Source organism: Lacerta agilis, chromosome 2, assembly GCF_009819535.1.
Source record: "Lacerta agilis isolate rLacAgi1 chromosome 2, rLacAgi1.pri, whole genome shotgun sequence".
In the NCBI taxonomy this organism is placed as follows: domain Eukaryota; kingdom Metazoa; phylum Chordata; class Lepidosauria; order Squamata; family Lacertidae; genus Lacerta; species Lacerta agilis.
This window is the reverse complement of record NC_046313.1, coordinates 54,381,385-54,399,774: the sequence shown is the minus strand read 5'-3', so window position 1 is coordinate 54,399,774 and position 18,390 is coordinate 54,381,385. Positions and strand designations below refer to the sequence as shown.

At 43.9% G+C, this 18,390-nt stretch overlaps 1 protein-coding gene across 10 annotated transcripts in view; it reads right to left on the bottom strand.

Moving 5' to 3' along the window:
- The window catches only part of TCF7 (transcription factor 7), a 116,051-nt gene extending 101,829 nt beyond the window's left edge, over window positions 1–14,222 (bottom strand). For 8 of the 10 annotated variants that reach the window (XM_033140087.1, XM_033140089.1, XM_033140092.1 and 5 more), the window contains exons 1-3: window positions 13,409–14,222; window positions 13,123–13,189; window positions 12,086–12,192 (exon numbers count right to left, since the gene is read on the bottom strand). In XM_033140087.1, the coding sequence (XP_032995978.1) occupies window positions 12,086–12,192; window positions 13,123–13,189; window positions 13,409–13,693 (459 nt within the window). In that variant the 5' untranslated portion in view covers window positions 13,694–14,222. The remainder of the gene's footprint in view (window positions 1–12,085; window positions 12,193–13,122; window positions 13,190–13,408) is intronic. The other 2 variants (XM_033140088.1, XM_033140090.1) reach the window with 1 other exon arrangement.
- Between the last annotated feature and the right edge of the window lie 4,168 nt (window positions 14,223–18,390).

The following is an 18,390-nucleotide window of genomic DNA, read 5'->3' as shown; positions in this document are numbered from 1 at the left end:
CAGCATCAGGATGCGGGGAGTGAGAAAGGAGAGTTTAAACCTGTCCACTCTTGCAGTGGTCACTACAAAAATGCCCCCCCCAAATTGCTATAGGCATTGGGTGGGCAGCCTCCATAGGTGCCCATGGTGACTTCCTTCCAAATGAAATTTTGGGCAGATGGGTGATTTCTGTTGGGACCACTGCAAAGGCGGAAAGGGCTAAAGTCCCTTCCACCCCCTGCAATCTGGATGCTGTGCAGCCTCTCACCCTTCTGGAAGCTGCTACTGACATAACAGAAAAAGTGAGTTCACACAATTAATGCTGCTTCTAGCTTGTTCCTGAAGAGACCAACTACCCAATGATTTATATGGATAACTCTTCTTCTAACACAGTAAGGGACACTCCATACGTGGCAGTAGAAGTGGAGATGCACCGAAGATGAAAGATGTATCCATTTGCACTCAGTAATGTCTGAAGGAGCTTGCATCAATTTTTCTGTGCATGCACCCTGTTTTGGTAAGTCAGTCTAGATCAGGGGCCCCCAACCAGCGGCCCATGGGCCGGAAGTGGCCCACGGAGGCCGTTTAACCGGCCCACGAGCTGCCCCCAAACCGAGCCATCCACTTGGCGCATGTCTGTGGCACCAGAAATCGCAATTTTCGGCATCTGGGCATGTGCAGAAGCAATTTCTGGTGCCGTGGACATGCTTAGATGCGATTTCCGGTGTCGCGCTATGCTGGTCTGGCCCACGGAGGATCTCTGTGGGAGTGATCCGGCCCATGCCCGGTAAGCCTTGCCAACCCCTGGTCTAGATACTGGTTCTCTTACATGTACACTTAAAAAAGAAGACGACATATAGCTATTTCAGATAATAGAGAGGAAAAGTGGGCATTGTAACATACAATTGAGGGGGGGTAGGGAGAGAGAGAACGAACAAGCTTTCGACTTGGTATTAAGGAAGGAATAAACTTTCCCTTTGCTTAATATACAAACCCACAGAACCCAAGATGGCTTACACATAGCCAGAATCTGCCCTTCCATCATAAATGTTTATTTTAAACCCATAAAACTGGATGTCTCTGACCTCAGCCTGTTCAAGCCAAAGGGAGTCCTTGTGTTGACTGAGGCTGAGCAAGTCTGGCCTGCAAATACCTATGGGAAACCCCAGCGCATTTCCGTAGCTAACACACCCAGTTCCAAAATTAAGAAACATAGAAGTGCTTCTTCAAGCCTTTTGGCTGCTCTATATTACCGACCTGCTGCAAGATGCAACAATGTTCAGAAAACTCCCTCAGGTGTCAACTTAATTATATTACCATAGAAAGGAGAACAGTTTAATTTGATCAAAGTTTCAACATGTCTGACCTTTAAGGTTTATAACCACCTAAAAGGCAGACCTACCTACTGATGAGATACCTCAATTTGGTTTTAAAGTGATTTGTACCATTTAAAAAAGGATATACTTTTATGATTTATAGTTCATTTTGAGGGGGAAAATTAGCTTTTGATGATGATACATTCCACACAGGTCTTTGCAATAAGCATTGCTCTCTCTGTCTCTTTCATCTCTTTCAAGGAGAGGTCCTGGTAAGGGTAGACAGAGCTTCAAAGCTGCTGGATTAAACCTATCATATATGTACTGCAGCTAGTACTGAAGGTCAAACTATGTTTTGATACATGGGCAGACACTTAGAGGTATAGCAGACAAGAGAGACTTCTACCAAATGCTGTAATGAGCCTTCGTCTTCCAGAACAGGATTGTTCCATTCATGGCTTCCTCTAACAAGCCTCAAGCAAGCCAATGCACTCCTCTTCCCGTTCTCCTGTTTGTTTGTCCCCCCCCCTTTCCAGTTGGTGACTTCTTGAGGTCACTGAGCATGCTCAATCATCATAGGTCCATTTTAGGATTCTTATTTTAGTTCCCCTTTGGTGTTTGTTTATTTTTTTAATGTTTTGTACTTCTAAGACACCTCGGGTATTCATCCAACCACAAATCTTGTTAGCACTCAACCATCCAAGTTTGTTATTAGATTGAAATAGATTATGGGAGTTGAGGTGGCAAAGAAGGCAAATGTATCTTGTGCCTACCTCAAGTGCAAACATGGTTAGACGCAACATAGAAAAGTAAAACACTGCCACCTTCTTTCTAACCCCCCCCCGTCGAAAAGCAACAGGAAGGCAATATTAAAATATTACAAGTTTAAAATCCTAGAAATCAAAAAGCAGTATTGTTTAAATAGCCATTCTTCAGGGGAAAGGCACATGTAAATATCATAATGGTGTAAAATTATTTAATATGGTAAATATTGTTTGTGTTTTTATACTGTAAACCACCTTGATATCTTTTGATGAAGGGTGGTATATAAATCTAGTAAATCTAATAAATAAAACAGTGGGTATATTTGACTGTCCTCCCTCAGATTATCTGCAAATTATCTGTGGTGCGGGGAGGAGATGTGGCTGCCAGTTGAGGGAGGATTATACCATGTGGACAGCGCAGGAACATAGAAAGTAAAAAAGGGACACAAGCAGCTTCAAATCCACATTAAACACCTGTGTGGGTGAGCTCCCTTGTCCCCTCTGGGCTAAGAACAAAAGTTTCCTAGTGATGAAATTATACATTGCAGTGTGAATACTAAGGGGAAATGTCTTCAGATGTCCAGCTAACACACAGACACCGTTTGCTGCTGACAGATAGTCCTCCTAAGACCGAAACAAATCTTCTATGTAAGCGATCCTGTTATAATGTATGCTGAGATAACAACATTCAGGTTACAATCCCAAATACCCCTACTAGGGAGTAATACCTGTAAAACTCAGTGCAACTTCCTCCTGAGTAAACCTATTTAGGACTGTGCTGCCAAACTAGATTTGCATGCCCTTGATCTTCCCGAGAAACATTATCATAACTGAAGTACTTACTCTTTGGTGGTTTAGCAGAACAGGACCCTTGACAGTTTCGAACAGCGCTCCAGAGGGAGGCATATGAAGGGGAGCAGAAAAGAAGGATTACAGAATTAATCCCAACCTCCTACATATGTTTACAGGAAACCCTGACAAGAAATAATACACCCTTCACCAAACATGGGTAATGCACAGTAATCTCATTTCGGGAAAAGAAGGGAAAGTGAGAATCTATTTAGAATTTTAATTCAATAGAAGCACCCCTGCTAGAAAATTTAGTAAGTCAACAAAATCGGGCACAGTGTGGGGTGGACAGAGAGGTTTATTTTTGGGGTGGAAGGAGACAACATTGACCAGGCAACTATTCCAGCTTTTCATTTACACTTCCTGCTGCCTTCTCGACTCTTTCCAACAGCCCCTTCAATGGAAATGCTCCCAATGGAATTCACAAAATGCCCTCAGGCACTTTTACATTGCTGGAAACTCTTCATCTAAAGCTTTTACAGGGGAGCTGGGCAAGCTTCAGGTAATTTAAAAAGCCAGTTCATTCCCAGCAATCAAACAATGGGCAGGTCACGGCAATCCCTTTCTATGGTCCTTGAGTGAGTGATGCCCAATCAATCTGCAGGCATCAGTATCTAGCTGGATCTCACCCGCTGGAATAATCTGTCGGGGCCCCAGCTACCACTTCTCATCCTCCCATGTGCTCTACCTCTGTTCCTGCATAATGCTCCGTAAGCCACCTATGCTGCAGGGCTGATATTGATTCATGTAGAGCGACTGACCACTGCCTTTATGGGCTTCCCCAAGTGTTTCTGCTTGCAGAATCCCGGCCAGAAACCAGATTCAGTGTTGCCTTTCTCATTTCCTTTCTCATTACCTCCACCCATCTTAATTGCCAGCTCAGTTGTCCCTTTCCTTCACCTTGGAATTCTCCAGATTTGCTTCAGCTGGAAATTTCTGGCAAGACTGGCACACATTAGGCAGAGTGAGGTAACTGCCACAGTTGGCAAATCCTGGGGGTAGGGAGACAGTAGCAGGAGCAGCCCCACCCACCATTTTTAAGTCCCACGGTAGTTCGCCTCTGTTGGAGGGTAGAGCTGTCTGTGCCATACAGTCTGTCCTTTGTCCTCAAGGTGAGCCTGCTGCCCTCAGGTGCAGTGCAGCACACTGACCCATCCTTAACATTGAGAGTAATGTGCAATTGGGAGTCCAGTTGGCCCTGTATGTAGAATGGTGGGGGGGGGGGCACACCATCTTGTCCTTTGACTCAGGCCACAAAATGCCTTGAGGCCAAGCCCTGATCTTCAGCACTTACACATACGTATACTGAAACAAACTAAAACCAGAGGCACTGCAATTGTCTCTCAGGTAGAATCTTTCAGCTTTCTGGAGGTGATGGGGCTATGTTCTGACTTAAAGCTTCTCTCTCTATATATAGCCATGGAATCTTCAGGCTCATTTAAGCTCTCAACCAAACCTGTTCAGCCCTCGGCACTGGACCTCAGTGTCCGGACAGAACAATGGGGGTGGAGACACTCCTTCAGGTATACTGGACCGAGGCTGTTTAGAGCTTAAAAGGTCAGCACCAACACTTTGAATTGTGCTCGGAAACGTACTGGAAGCCAATGTAGATCTTTCAAGACCGGTGTTATGTGGTATTGGTGGCTGCTTCCAGTCACCAGTCTAGCTGTCACATTCTGGATTAGTTGTAGTTTCCAGGTCACCTTCAAAGGTAGCCCTACATAGAGCACATTGCAGTAATCCAAGCAAGAGATAACTAGAGCATGCACCACTCTGGCGAGACAGTCTGCAGGCAGGTAGGGTCTCAGCCTGCGTAGCAGATGGAGCTGGTAGACAGCTTCCCTGGATACAGAATTAACCTGCACCTCCATGGACAGCTGTGAGTCCAAAATGACTCACAGGCTGCACACCTGGTCCTTCAGGGGCACAGTTACCCCATTCAGGACCAGGGAGTCCTCCACACCTGCCCGCCTCCTGTCCCCCAAAACAGTGCTTCTGTCTTGTTCACCCTCAATCTGTTAGCTGCCATCCTCCAACCACCTCCAGACACTCACACAGGACCTTCACCGCCTTCACTGGTTTTGATTTGATTTGAAAGAAAGGTAGAACTGGGTATCATCTGCATACTGATGAACACCCAGCCCAAACCCCCTGATGATCTCTCCCAGCAGCTGCATGTAGATGTTGAAAAGCATGGGGGAGAGGACAGAACCCTGAGGTACCCCACAAGTGAGAGCCCAGGGGTCTGAACACTCATCCCCCCCCACTTTCTGAACACACCCCAGGAGGAAGGAGCGGAACCACTGTATAACAGTGCCCCCAGCTCCCAACCCCTCTAGACGGTCCAGAGGATGTTATGGTTGATGGTGTCAAAAGCCGCTGAGAGATCCAGCAGAACTAGGAAACAGCTCTCTCCTTTGTCCCTAGCCCACCAGAGATCATCGACTAGTGCAAACAAGGCATTTTCAGTCCCATGATGAGGTCTGAATCCCAACTGGAAGGGATCCAAATGGTCCGCTTCTTCCAGGCGTGAAGTTTTTCAGCAACCACTCGCTCAAACACCTTGCCCAAGAATGGAAGATTTGAGATGGGCGATAGTCAGCCATATTGGCCGCATCTAAAGATAGTTTTTTAAGAAGCAGTTTAAGAAGCAGTTTAATAACCACCTCTTTCAATGGGTCTGGGAAGGCTCCCTCACAGAGAGAAGCATTCACCAGCCCGTGAAGCCCATCGCCCAGCCCTTCCCGGCTAGCTTTTATAAGCCAGGATGGGCAAGGATCAAGGAGATAGGTGGTTAGTTTCACTCGTCCAAGCAGCCTGTCCACATCCTTGGAGGTAACAGATTGGAATTGATCCCACGCAACTGGACTAGACAGGATTCTAGCACTCTCCCGCCCCTGCTCCCATGGTGGAGTCTACCTCTTCCCGAATCTGAGCGACTTTATCTGCAAAAAACTTTGCAAAATCATTGCAGGAGATCATGTGGCCCGTACTGGGCCCTGATGAAGCAGGTGGTTCCGCTAAATTGCGAACCACCTGAAAGTGTCTCCTGCTGCTGTTTTCTGCAGATGCAATAGAGGCGGTGAAGAAAGTCTTCTTCGCCGTCACTACCGCCACTTGGTAGGCTCGACATTGAGCTCTAACCTGTGTCCGGTCAGATTCAGAATGAGTTATCTGCCACTGGCACTCCAGCCGTCTCAGCGATTGTTTCATTGCCCTCAGATCCAGGGAAAACCACAGGGCTGTCTGGGCTCCAAGCAATTGGAGAGGGCGCTTCGGAGCCAAATAGTCAATAGCCCTGGTTAACTCCACATTCCAGCAGGTCAACAGGGAATCAGCTGAAAGGCCATCAACATGGGATAAAGCATCCCCTACCACTCTCTGGAAACCATTTGGATCCATTAAATGGCGGGGGCAGACCATCCAAATCGGTCCCACCTCCCTGCAGAGGGGAAGCATCGCAGAGAAGTCCAGTTGCACCAGGAAGTGATCTGACCATGGCACTAAACATCAGAATGTTTATTAACCAGGGGGTTGGACTAGAAGCACTTATAAAGTAGGATAAAATCTGCAAGATCTTCAGACTCATGGAAATAGTTAATGATTTTGGTAGTAACTGAATGTAACTTGTATGCAAGCGTTTGCTTATGACTTTTGAAGAAAACCCAATCCAATATAAATACAAAATAACCCCAAAGCCCATGATTTAAAAAAACCCATGCACAGCTACATGTTATCTCGCAATTTTACTTCTAATCTTTTGGGCATTAATAACTAATATTCCAACGGACAGAACAGTGAAATTGATTTCAGTTTTTATGGCTGCAGTTTTAGACATTCCACTAGTTGGCAATCCTTTTCCCACTTGGAAGTTTGCAAGGAGGACAGATCAACACATAAATTTTCTGTTGCTTCTTAATCTCTAGGGCATTTACTTTTGTGCTACAAAAGGCATTTGGGTTAACCTACCTCTTATTTCTGTGGTTTACCTAAATAAGAAACAAGCGAGTCATTGTTTCTCTTAGTTTGCATGTCCAAAGAGGTGTTCAAATATGCCCAATTCCTAAATGAGCATTAAAACAAGTTTAAGAAACAGGGATGCTCAAGTTAATAAGCCTAACATCAGTCTACTTCTTCTGACTGGGAGTAGTATAAACCTCAAGGCACTTCATCAAACCGCTAACAGATACCTGCAACTGTTAAAATCATCCTCTTGCATAGGGCTAAATGCATATCTTGACCCACAGATTTGAATTCATTGTTCTGCATCTAGCAGGAACATGAAACGATGTGGTTTGTTTTTTTTAAAAAAACTTTTTAAAATTCTTTTTTTTAAAAGGAAACAAGTAATATTCCAAAAGAAACAATATAATGTTTAAACCAGTAAGTATTGGGCTTCTGCTGTGCCAGAAATTTTGAAAAGTGGTATGGCACAGATCCCACAAAAAAGAACTAGACTGTTGCAGGTTTCAGTAGTTAGCAATGTTTTAAGGCCAATGTCACATATTATGTGGAAGTGGTGAAGCAGAAAGCGCATGTGATTTCCACATAACATACAAGGGTGCTCTAAGAAACCTCCTCTGTATTTTCATGTATTTGTGTGCTCATGCCTGTACTTCTGTCCTATCAATCTGACCAACATTGAATCCTGCTCAGTAAAATGTAATTGGACCGTCATTATCTCTTTTTGTAGTTTGTTTTTAAAAGGTAAGTCTCCCCTTTCCTTATTTCCCTTTTCTTTCTTTACACTAGGTGTAATGAGGAGAATGCTCATATATTTCTAAAGCAAGCAGCGCTCTTGCTCAAATTACTGTTCCAGTTTTCTATTGCTGGTAAAATAAACTCCCATGAACAGTCCAGTCCATGAACTGTCAATCCCACTGTCCCTTGTTTAGGATTGCAGCCTTATTTTTTCTTTCTATATTTACATTACCAGTGAACTAAAACAACTGCATGCTAAAGCTCCTTTAGATCATAATTTGTTGTTGTTTATGCTATATTTTTCCAGTATTTTCACTGTGTGAATTTCTGGCCTGGTGTGAGAGGGACCTATGAACCACCCAGTAATGGACCAGATATTAAGGATATGACCCTGAAACACTCTCCTTGTAGTTAAAGAGACACATACCAAGGATCAATCAAAATAAAAATGAACTGGTAGAACTTTAACAAGCTATAAAAAGTTTTACTGCATCATTTAGGCTTATTTCTTCTGTAGTTTTCATTTCTAAATTACCAATGTCCTGATATCCATTAAAATTAGCAACTGTTACATTATATCCTTTGCACTTTTAAGCAAAATGTTCCTCTCTTTAAGGGTCACCCGTGATAGCAGGCAGCTTCAAGTGTTTTCCATGTAATTTTGACTCGTAAAACTTAGAAAAACATTGCAAAGCTGGATCTTTCCCCCTTTTCTGTGTTTAGGAACTGGTGCTATATTTCCCTACTAGTTATTAGAAAATATGAACAACGTTCTCTTTAAAACCAGACACTACCCTTCAGGAAATTCTAGAATTTCAGGTATGCCCAAGCCAGCACCTTTGCTTGCATACAGTTACCCTAGTACACAGAAGCCAGTCTAAATGTAGACTAGCTCCACAGTAAAAGCAAATGGTTCTGGAGCATGAAAACCTGCGCCATCCAGCACCAATGATTGCATTAGCAGAGCTCCTGTAACTAGCTGGTGATCAGTGCTGTCAGTTGTAGAGGTGCCAATCACTTGTTGAGCATTAGCAAGGGGATAGCGAAGCAGCTTTTGGTCCCAGTCCAAACGCTGCTACCCACTGAACAGGTGAGAAGCAGCATTCTTAGCTTGGAATGCCCTGATCACATCTTAGGCAGGCTTACACATTTATGTCTGCATCTCCGCACAGCAGCAGGATCCAGTTTCTGTTTCCAAGATGAGGCCCAGCATCTTTATGAATTGAGCCACCTGAGCTTGTTTTCATTTCACGCAGATGCACATTTGCCAATTCTATTTTGTATACCATTTTGTTTTCAACTCCCATTATTTATTTATTTATTGTGGAAAGGGAGAGAACCGCTCACACCTTCTGTGGGATTAAGTTAAACTGTCTAGTTTTTACATTTGTAGCAGGCTAAGGAGAAAGAGTGCTGTGATTTTCATTGATAGACATTCCCCTTTGTTCTTAGAACTCACACCAGTAATTTTCTTTCTTTGTCTGGAATAAGATTCTTATTACTAAATAGCAGCATTTACATTCTTTCATGGCAAAACTTACTTTGATCCTTGTTGGAAAGCAACTGTTTTGAAACCCTTTTTAAAAGGGGGAGAAAGTTTGTCCTTTTTGTTTTGTTTACAGTGCTATCTGCAAAACGAGTAACGTAGAGCTTGGAAGCGTACAGAAAAAGGTAACCAAAATGATTAAGAAACTGGAGCAAGTTTCTCCAGGATGGAGAAGGAAGTCCCATTGAGTTGAATGGGGCTCACTCCCAAGTAGGCAGGTATAGCACTGTGTTTAAGGTGTTTTCTTGGGGAGATGGGGGAGATTGCCAGAGAGGTACTATAGAGGTTATAAATGGAGTATAGAAGGATAAATTGCTCTCTTATTTTATAACATTATAACCAGGACCTTGCTTCCACAAGAATGGCTACTGGCCAAGACAGGAAATCAGGCAAATTCAGGAAGTGATGGTCTGGTGACAGCTGCCAGTCATGAAAACAAAATGAAGACTTCATCTGGAACAGGCAGCACACCAGTTATTTGGGAGGGGGGCACAACAAACAATGGGGAGAAACTATTCCCTTCTTGCCCTGCTTGTATGCTTCCTGGAGACTTCTCACATTTGTCTAGAAAAATGTTTAGATCTAGCAAGACCTTGCATTCGGCCTGAGATGTACCATGGGTTTCACCCAATCATTTTTCTCTTTCTGTGGGAAAGTCACTTCAGGTACATTTTCTACCACCAAGACTTGGGACCTTTTCCTCACAGCTACCTAGAATTCCTCCTTCATACACTGAAAGCATTGTTTCATCTAAAATACTGCTGAATAGAAACCCACAAACACACACAGCTATCTCAGGCATCAGCTATCTAAGAAACTGGCCTGCCCATTGTTAAGTTCAATATCAGACAGTGCTGATTGTACGCTCAACTAAACCCAAAGAAGTTTACCGACCTAATGGAAAGCAATTGTTTCCCGACTTGGCTATTGTAAGAGATGAGTATATAGAGTCCCATGACTATACAGCTGGACACTTGGCCTCTGGGGGCTGTAAGCAATAGAAAGAGGGGGGTAGGGAGCAAAACAGCAACACAATCCAATGCCTGCTCTCATCCTCCAAATGCAATCAAGTTTTATTTCAAAATTAAAAAAAAAAGTTGTACATTTATAGTGCAATCTTAAGACAGATCTGCTTAGAAGAAAGTCCCATTTTGAGAAATGAAACTTACTCCTAAGTAGGAACATTGGAAGCTGCTTTATATGGGATCAGACCATTGGTCTGTCCAGCTCAGACAGACTGGAAGCAGCTCTACAAGATTCCAGGCAGGACTCTCTTTCAGCCCTACCTGGAGATGCCAGGGACTGAACCTGGCACTTTCTGCTTGCAAAGCTGATGGCTATAGCCCTCCCCACCCTCAAGGAAACTTGTATAAGCTTGTGGCCGTATGCCAGCAGTAAGCCCCACTGAACACAATGGGATATACTTCCAATCATACATACATAGGAGCACACTGCAGATCATAGTACTGTCATCCCAGTCTTAAACATAATATTTGTAAGCAAGCTCAGCTGAAAGTTGGCATGTGTATAAGGAGATCGTATTTGATTGTCACACGAGAGGCTTATAAAGTACCTGAAGCAACATGACGAAAACAAGGCAGGAAAACAGAAAAAATATTTATTCAACTGATCTTTACCTTTACAAAAGGAAAAAAAGTGAAACTAAAAATAATAACAACTGCAATGGCCTTCCTGCAGTCGAGATGCTCAAAACATGCCAATCCCAAGCACATCTCTGTCGAACCGAGTCCCTCTGCCATTTATAGTACCTACTTCCAAATGAGTAGGCATAAGTTCACAGCCTAATACTTGCAATATTTTAAATTATTTGAGAGGATGCACACAAGAGCCAAATACTGACATACTGCTAGGATTGTTCCCCAGCACACCAAAAGCATCACCACTTCGTATAGCACTGGTTTATTTAGTCTGACTTTTTCTCCATATAAATTATTGCAGGTCCTAAATTTAACAAAATACTAAACTACTCAGTGAATACTAAAGAAAAAGGGAGCAAAAAAAAAATGTAGGGACTCTGTTGTTATACTTTAGTCACTATCCATAGCAGAGTTCCAAAACTCCACAGCAAATATATATATATATATATATATATATATATATATATATATATATATATGTGTGTGTGTGTGTGTGTGTGTGTATATAGGCAGGTCTTGCTCTCATTTGTACCAGTATCCATCTGGTTCCAGTCTACTGATGGTTAGGTACTGTAGTCTCAGCTTTGCCAGTATGAGAAAATGTAGCTCAAAGAGTAATTGTTTATTTGTTAAAAAGCAAACAAACTGATTTGTTACAAGGTATGCAGAGTACAGTGCACTTAAATGAAGGGTTCCTACATCATGCATCTGTATGCAAACAAGGAAAGTCTGTCTGTCACTAGATCCATCAGTATGGAAATTTCCTTCCAACAAAATGTTTGCCTCCTTGCAATAATCTCAAAACAAATCTGCTTGTGCAAAGAGAACAGGGGAAAATAAAAGTGACAACTAAGACAGTAGTCCTAGACACAAGGCAGCAGCTCCCATTGAATCAACTAGATTCACTGCAATACCTCTGAATGTACGTTACTCCAGTCTCTATACCCATGCATGCATTCATGAATGAAAACTCCAGTCCTAAATATATTTACAAAGAAATCACAATGATTTGAGAAAAACTCAATTCTAGCGTTTACTTGGATTAAAACTTAATGGAAAGAAAAAACTGGAATTTCCATATGTTAAAAACCATATATATTCAAGAACCAGATTATCACTTTTTATTAGGCATTCTCGTGTGTTGCTTTTTTATCATTTTCTGTACTAAAAAAGCATAAGATATAGGGACTAAGACGGTTGTCACTACTGTATTCTAATGTAAGCATAACAATGCGAAGTATTAGAAAACTTTACAAAACGAAGAGAACTCACCAAAGGTGACATAGATCCATTTGGCAGGTAAGCATCTGAGAGCATTAGGAAAGGGTATCCAGAGTAAGAAGATCCTTTATACATCCCTGGGTCCTGATGTTTTAAGCCTGTTTTTTTAAAAAAGTTTAACATTAGGACTTTGTCTTACAATCAATTCCCACGCCATTCATACTTGCCTTACGACAAGAAGCACCACTGCATCTCTATGTAACTGCATGTTTTAAAACAACAACACTCCTTTGGTTATGTGCAAAGGACATAACCTGAAGTTCATTTCCAACCCAAAATCCTGACTTCTTTGGTAGCGACAAAATCCTGACATCAACCCAAAATCCTGACATCAACCCAAAATCCTGACTTCTTTGGTAGCGACAGAAACAAAACATAAAGCCACAAATAATCTGAATAACAAGCTTGATGTCAAAGTTATCACTGCCCTCCACCTTGCCTGATCTGACAATAAAGTAGCAGGTTTCCCAGAGTTTTGATGAGTGGGGAAAGAGATGTGTATTCCTCAATCTGTTACCAAGCTCTGTTCCAGGTATTTGTACCAGGTCTGCCCCTCCTCCAGGAGGTCCTCAGACAGTTCCCAATCCAGGTACTCCAGACCCAGAGCTGATCAGTTTGAGAGAGACAGATCAGGAGTGCTCAGACCGACCTCTGTTTGCCTCCCTCCCCAGTCTGCTTTGGGTTCCTCCATCCCTTGTATTACACATATTAATCATATTTCAGTTATGAGCAAGTTGGGGGGTGGCAGGGTGGGGGGAGGAAGAAGGATGAGATTGTTACTTATTAAGTTTCAATGGCTTGTGCTGTTTGGTAGCTTAGCAGCTAAGGGCTTCAACTACCAAATCAAAGTCCCTCCCTCCCTTGATTATTATTTTTTTACTGCTTTGATTTAACAGAAAGACAGTTTTTCTCCTGCCGCCAGCTCCCCCACCTCCTCCCACACTCCCCATCCTCTTCTGAGTTCAGCATGTGAAAAGGGGAGAGAGAGAGAGAAAGAAAAGGCAGAATGAATGGATTCCAAAACTGACCATCCTCCATGTGATCCGGGAGTTTCTCCTGATAGACCCTCTGCGGATCCTGCAAGCGCCTGATAGCCTGTGCAGAGAGGGAAAAGAGAGAAGGGTGATCAGAGGTGGATGGAAACAATTTATTTTAAAAGTTTATATAGATAGATAGATAGATAGATAGATAGATATAATTTTTTGCTCATTCCCCCTAGTAATAGCTCGTTGTAATAACCAGGGAGAATGAGAAGGTGGCGGAGGGGCAGAAAGCCCTTTGTGATGCTGAGTGGCGAAGGTCTCCCTCTCTCACCTCGGAATGGGCTCCTGCTGCTGTCGCCACTGTGGCCGCGGCGTTAGAAGTCTGGCTGCTGCTGCTGCTGCTGCTACCGGTGCCGCCGCCGCCGCCGCCTCCTCCTCCTTCCCCTCCGCCGGTGCTTTCGGACTCATTCACCAGCGATGACTTGAGGTCAGCCAGATCCCCTTCGGTGAAGACGTTGGCCTGGATCTTCTCCTCTTGCTCGCCTTCGTCCTTAAAGGCGATCATCTCGTCATTGGCTCCCAAGTCATCGCCTCCGCCGCTGTTGAGCTGGGGCATTTTCTCTCTCCTTCTCCCCCCCACCCCAGCCTAGCCCGAGCCACGCCACCAACAAGCGAACTTCTTGGTCGGGGAAGGCGACTGGGGGATTTATAGATATATATTAAAGGCCGAGCGTGGGGAGGAGGAGGAAGGGACGCTTTGAAATACAGCTACTGGTCTCTCCGCACCTCGAGGAAAGCAGCCCTCTCTTCTTTTCTCTCCTTACTTTTAAGGGAATCTGCCGGCGACTCGAGGGGAGACAGAGACAATCGGAGGGATCAAAGCAGCGACCAGCCCGCACCTCCTCCTCCTCCTCCTCCTCCTCCCGTGTCTGCTTCGTTCCTCCCTCCCAGCCCCAGGAAAGTTTGACTAAGTAGCAGCAGCCAGCCCTGCCTGGGCGAGAAACCGGCGACGGCAGCGCCAGAGGCTTCTGCTGGGAAAGGCACGGAGCGCCCGAGAGAGTGAGCGCTCGTAAGTGCGCGAGCCAGGGAGAGAGCCCCAGAGAGCCCCAGCCAAAGGCTTTCGACATCAAAGCAGCCGCCGGGTGATTGACAGCGGCGGGGAGGGGTTGGCGAGGCTCTGTTCCTCGCGACGCGCTCTTGCCTTAAAGAGACAGCGCCCGTCTCCTCGTGCAAGCCCGCTCCTGGAGAGATGCCCCATTACAGGCATGCAAAACCTGCCTCACTTCTAGGATGTGTGTGTGTGTGTGTGTGTGTCAGGAATAAGGTGCCGCTTCCCAAATGCTACAGCAGCAGCAGTAAAGCAGAAAAAGAGGCATTTTTTTGTCTTCTAATGAAGAGCCCACCACCATATATATTATACATACACAAACACACGTGTGCGCTTTCTCCAAATTTACTGTGGACCTCAGTGGGAGTTGACTTCTGAATAAACATGCAAAGACGCAGGTTGGATCTGATGAAATCAGTGCGAAATGAAATCCCTGTGATAGGGCAAGTCATCAATCAAATGAAAGGGGGCGGGGCTGCACAAATTCTTGCTAGTTGCCGATATGATAGTAGTAATGATGGAAATTGCCCCGTGCAAGCTAATGGCAATGGTTATCATCATCACCATCACCATTAAGAACCATATATAGTATAAATCCGATTCCCGCCCCCCCCCTTTCGATCGCTTCGGATTCCTATCGAACTCAACGCTTCAATATCTCAAACTTTCATGTTTTTTAAGGCTGCAATCCTAAACACACTGCCAAGGGAACAAGCTGCATGGAACTGCGTAGGATTTACCGTACTTCTGAGAAAATAAGTATTGCGCTGCAAGGCTGTGTGATCCTAAACCCACTTGAATTCAATAGGACTTCTGAGTAGACATGGTTAGGATTGCTCTGTGACTTGGGCGTAAGTACCTCCATTGCCCCCTCTCCAGCTTTACTTCCAAACAGATAGACACAATATGTCCCGGTTAGTGGATCCTTTGGATTGAAATCTGGTCCTTTAAACTAATTCACAAAAAGTGCACCGAGCCTCTCAGGAAACCACACCTGTCTTGCCAACAGATCCCAAAGCACAAGCACAGTACTTGGAAGTCAAATTCCTTCTAAAAGCACAAGATTTCATACAGGTGTGAGCAGGACTGCAGCCTCATTTGTCTTTACTATGTTGCATTTTATTTCCCTAAGGAAGAATCAGAACTTTTTTTAAAATTAAACAAGGGTTTTTAAGATAAAGCTCAAAACAACATGAAATCTCAACATAGGGATTTGATTAATGAGGCGTCCGATTTTTTTTCTGGCCAAGCCTGCAATCCTATGCACATTTTTTCTTGTAGATTGGAACCAAGTGGGACTTACTTCCATGCTCTGGACGCGTCCCAGTCACGGCTCCCTTGCCCTCTTTCTCTCCTCCCACCTATTTTCTTTGCTGATTTACTCAGGACTCCTCGCCGAATCTGGGCCCATTTTGCACTGATTTATTTTTATTTTTAATTGCGCTGTGAATGTTGGAAGGCCAATCTCCTTTATGCCTATAGATGCCTTGTGGAACTTCACTACTCCAGAAACTCCACTGGCATCAGGAGGAATCTCGACAATACAGTATTTCAGTTCCCTAACCCCGTCTCCGAGGAGCAGGTTTCCAAAAGAGCACCAGGTTGCACGACAAGGGGTGGCTTGGCGCCATCTTTATTTCTAAGCGCGAGCCAAGAAGCTTCCTTTTTTCCCGTGGCCTTTGGCCCTTTGCCTGAACGGCTTTAGGGGTTTGTAGCCTTCCAGTGGCGCGGCACTGCATTTTATACAGTCTATATACAGCTTACAATATTATAGTTGCGTTGGTTTCATTGGTTTTTCCTGTTACACTTGGTTTTGGGTTGTTTTTTTTTAAAAAGCCATTTGGGCCACTTTTTTCTTCTTCTGAGAAATAGTAATTGAACTTACTGGGACTTACTTAGGCATGCGTAGGATTGCAGTGTTATACTCGCGCGATTCCCTTCCAAAATACAGACGTTAACGCTGAATTTCAACATATTATGGGTTTCCCCATTTGCCTGGAGGGTGGGGAAACATGAAGTTAAACCTATGTTCTTTGCCAGAGTTTCCAAAATACCAGACGCTCCAGTTCGGGGAGTTATTAGGAGATATGGGGGCGGGGGCACCAAATGTTTTGGTAGTTTTGAAGAGAAATGGTTTATTCCAGATCATTTCTATGTGCAGTAATCAGACATTCCTGTAGGCAGGAAGGCTTTCAAGCAGCAGCAAATGCAAAAATCTCTCTTTCTTTCTTCCTCCCTCCCTCCCTATCACTCACTCACTCACTCACTCACTCACTCATAGGCTGGGTAGGGCCGCGCTGAGCCTTGCAGATCTTCCGTCTCGGGTTTGAATGGCTCCACGCAAATGGATCTTCCTAACAAGCAACATAGCACGTAATTGTCAGTTTCAACACCTCAATTACCTCCAGCACCTCCGCTCTGTGAAAAGGTCGTGCTCAGCTGTGGAAAAGGAATTTCAGAAATAAAAGTTCCTGGGGGGAAACCAATATATCAAATTCTTTTGAGGGCTTTTTGGGGTGTGTTTGTGTGTGGAGAAGATGGAAAAGGGGTAGCCTTTCTGTCGGATTAATGACTTATTCGGAGGACACATTTAAAAGGGGGTAAGCGAAGGCGAGTTCAAGTCTTTGGAGGCAGCTGAGCTTGATCTCTGTGGGGCAGAAAAAATCGTGGCCCGTTTGCTTGGACTTCTGGAGAGGTTGCCTCCGACGTGTGTCTCGTCCAGAAGAAGCACGCTAAAGAAACATTTTTTTTGCACGTTATACAGGACAAATCCGCATCCCGTTTGGAAACGTCCTCGCTGTTTCACATACAGTAGTTCGGTTTGCAGTCAAAAGGAAAAAGGATATGGGAGAATAATAATAAAATTCTTTGCTACTTTTCTCCCTCTTCGTTTTCAGACATTCTCTTGGTGTGTGTGTGTCTGCGGTGTGTGTGTGTGGGGGGGGGGGGAGTCGTCTGAGATTTACAGCCCTCCCAAATGGAGATAAAACCTTGGCAATGAGTTGGAAACCTGTTGTAATCTGTGATCCAGGAAACAAAGAGGCTCATTAATGCAGAGTCTTTGGTGAGCCTTTGATGTTAGCTAGCATAGCATTCGCTCTCAGTTCCATTTGCATTTAAACATTCATAAACATCATCTCTGCTTCCTTTGCCTTAAGCAATTTAGGAGTAAAGTATAGCTTCTATTTAAAGAAACCCACTGTGGTGAGGCTTAGAATACAAATATCACATAATCTTCCAACAGAGCAAATATTTTACCCAGCACATTACTAGTGGACACAGATCTAATAGACTGAAGAACCCAAGTAACATTGATAAAGCCAGTTTATATTCAAAGGGAGACAAAGGGAGAAGGAACTTGAATAATCCATTTCAGTAATAATGATACTACTACTACTACTACTAATAATAATAATAATAATGATATCAGCACAGGCATTTTGAGGGACTTCAAGCACTCACAGCAGCCTATGCTGACGATGGAAGTTTTAAGTTTTAAAAGTAATCCTAAAACTGAGCACCTAACATTAATCTGAACACCCCCACCCCCACCCCCGCACGCCTCTGCGAAGTGGCCCTTGAATTACAAAATGTTTATCCCAACTCAAGGCACATAACTGGCAAGCAAAAAGAAAATAGAAACAAGTATCTAAGAAAGCTTTAATTCCCAAATCGCTTGGCTTCAAAGAGAAGGCTGGGGATGCATCATAATCACAGAAGGTGTCTTGAAAGTTTTGAGAAAGTTAAAGCTGGACAAGCCCCATCCTCTGGGCAGTCATATGTGCCCCACAACAACAACAACAACAACAACAACAACAACAAAACCCCCATAGAAGCAGCTTGGGGAAAGGGAGGAGAGAGTAGGAGTGAAGAATGTACAGGTTCAATTAGGAAGCAGTAAAAAACCAACAGCACACAATGTGCACTAAACTGTAATGTGCACATAGTGTAAGGCATGGAAGAGACAGGATCAATGCTGGAAACACACAGCAGTGGAGCCCCACCCCCCTGCACAAGTGTCCAAATGCTTAGGGTGATTTTGCAGTTAACAGTGCAATCCTAAACTTGTTTTCTTGGAAGTAAACCCCAAGATTCCAAGCTCAGGTGAAACACACTGAGTTTTACTTCTGCTCTGCTCAACAACTTGACTTCTATTATATACAGTGCAACTAGACTGTTATGTTATGAAGGGTGGGCATGTGGCA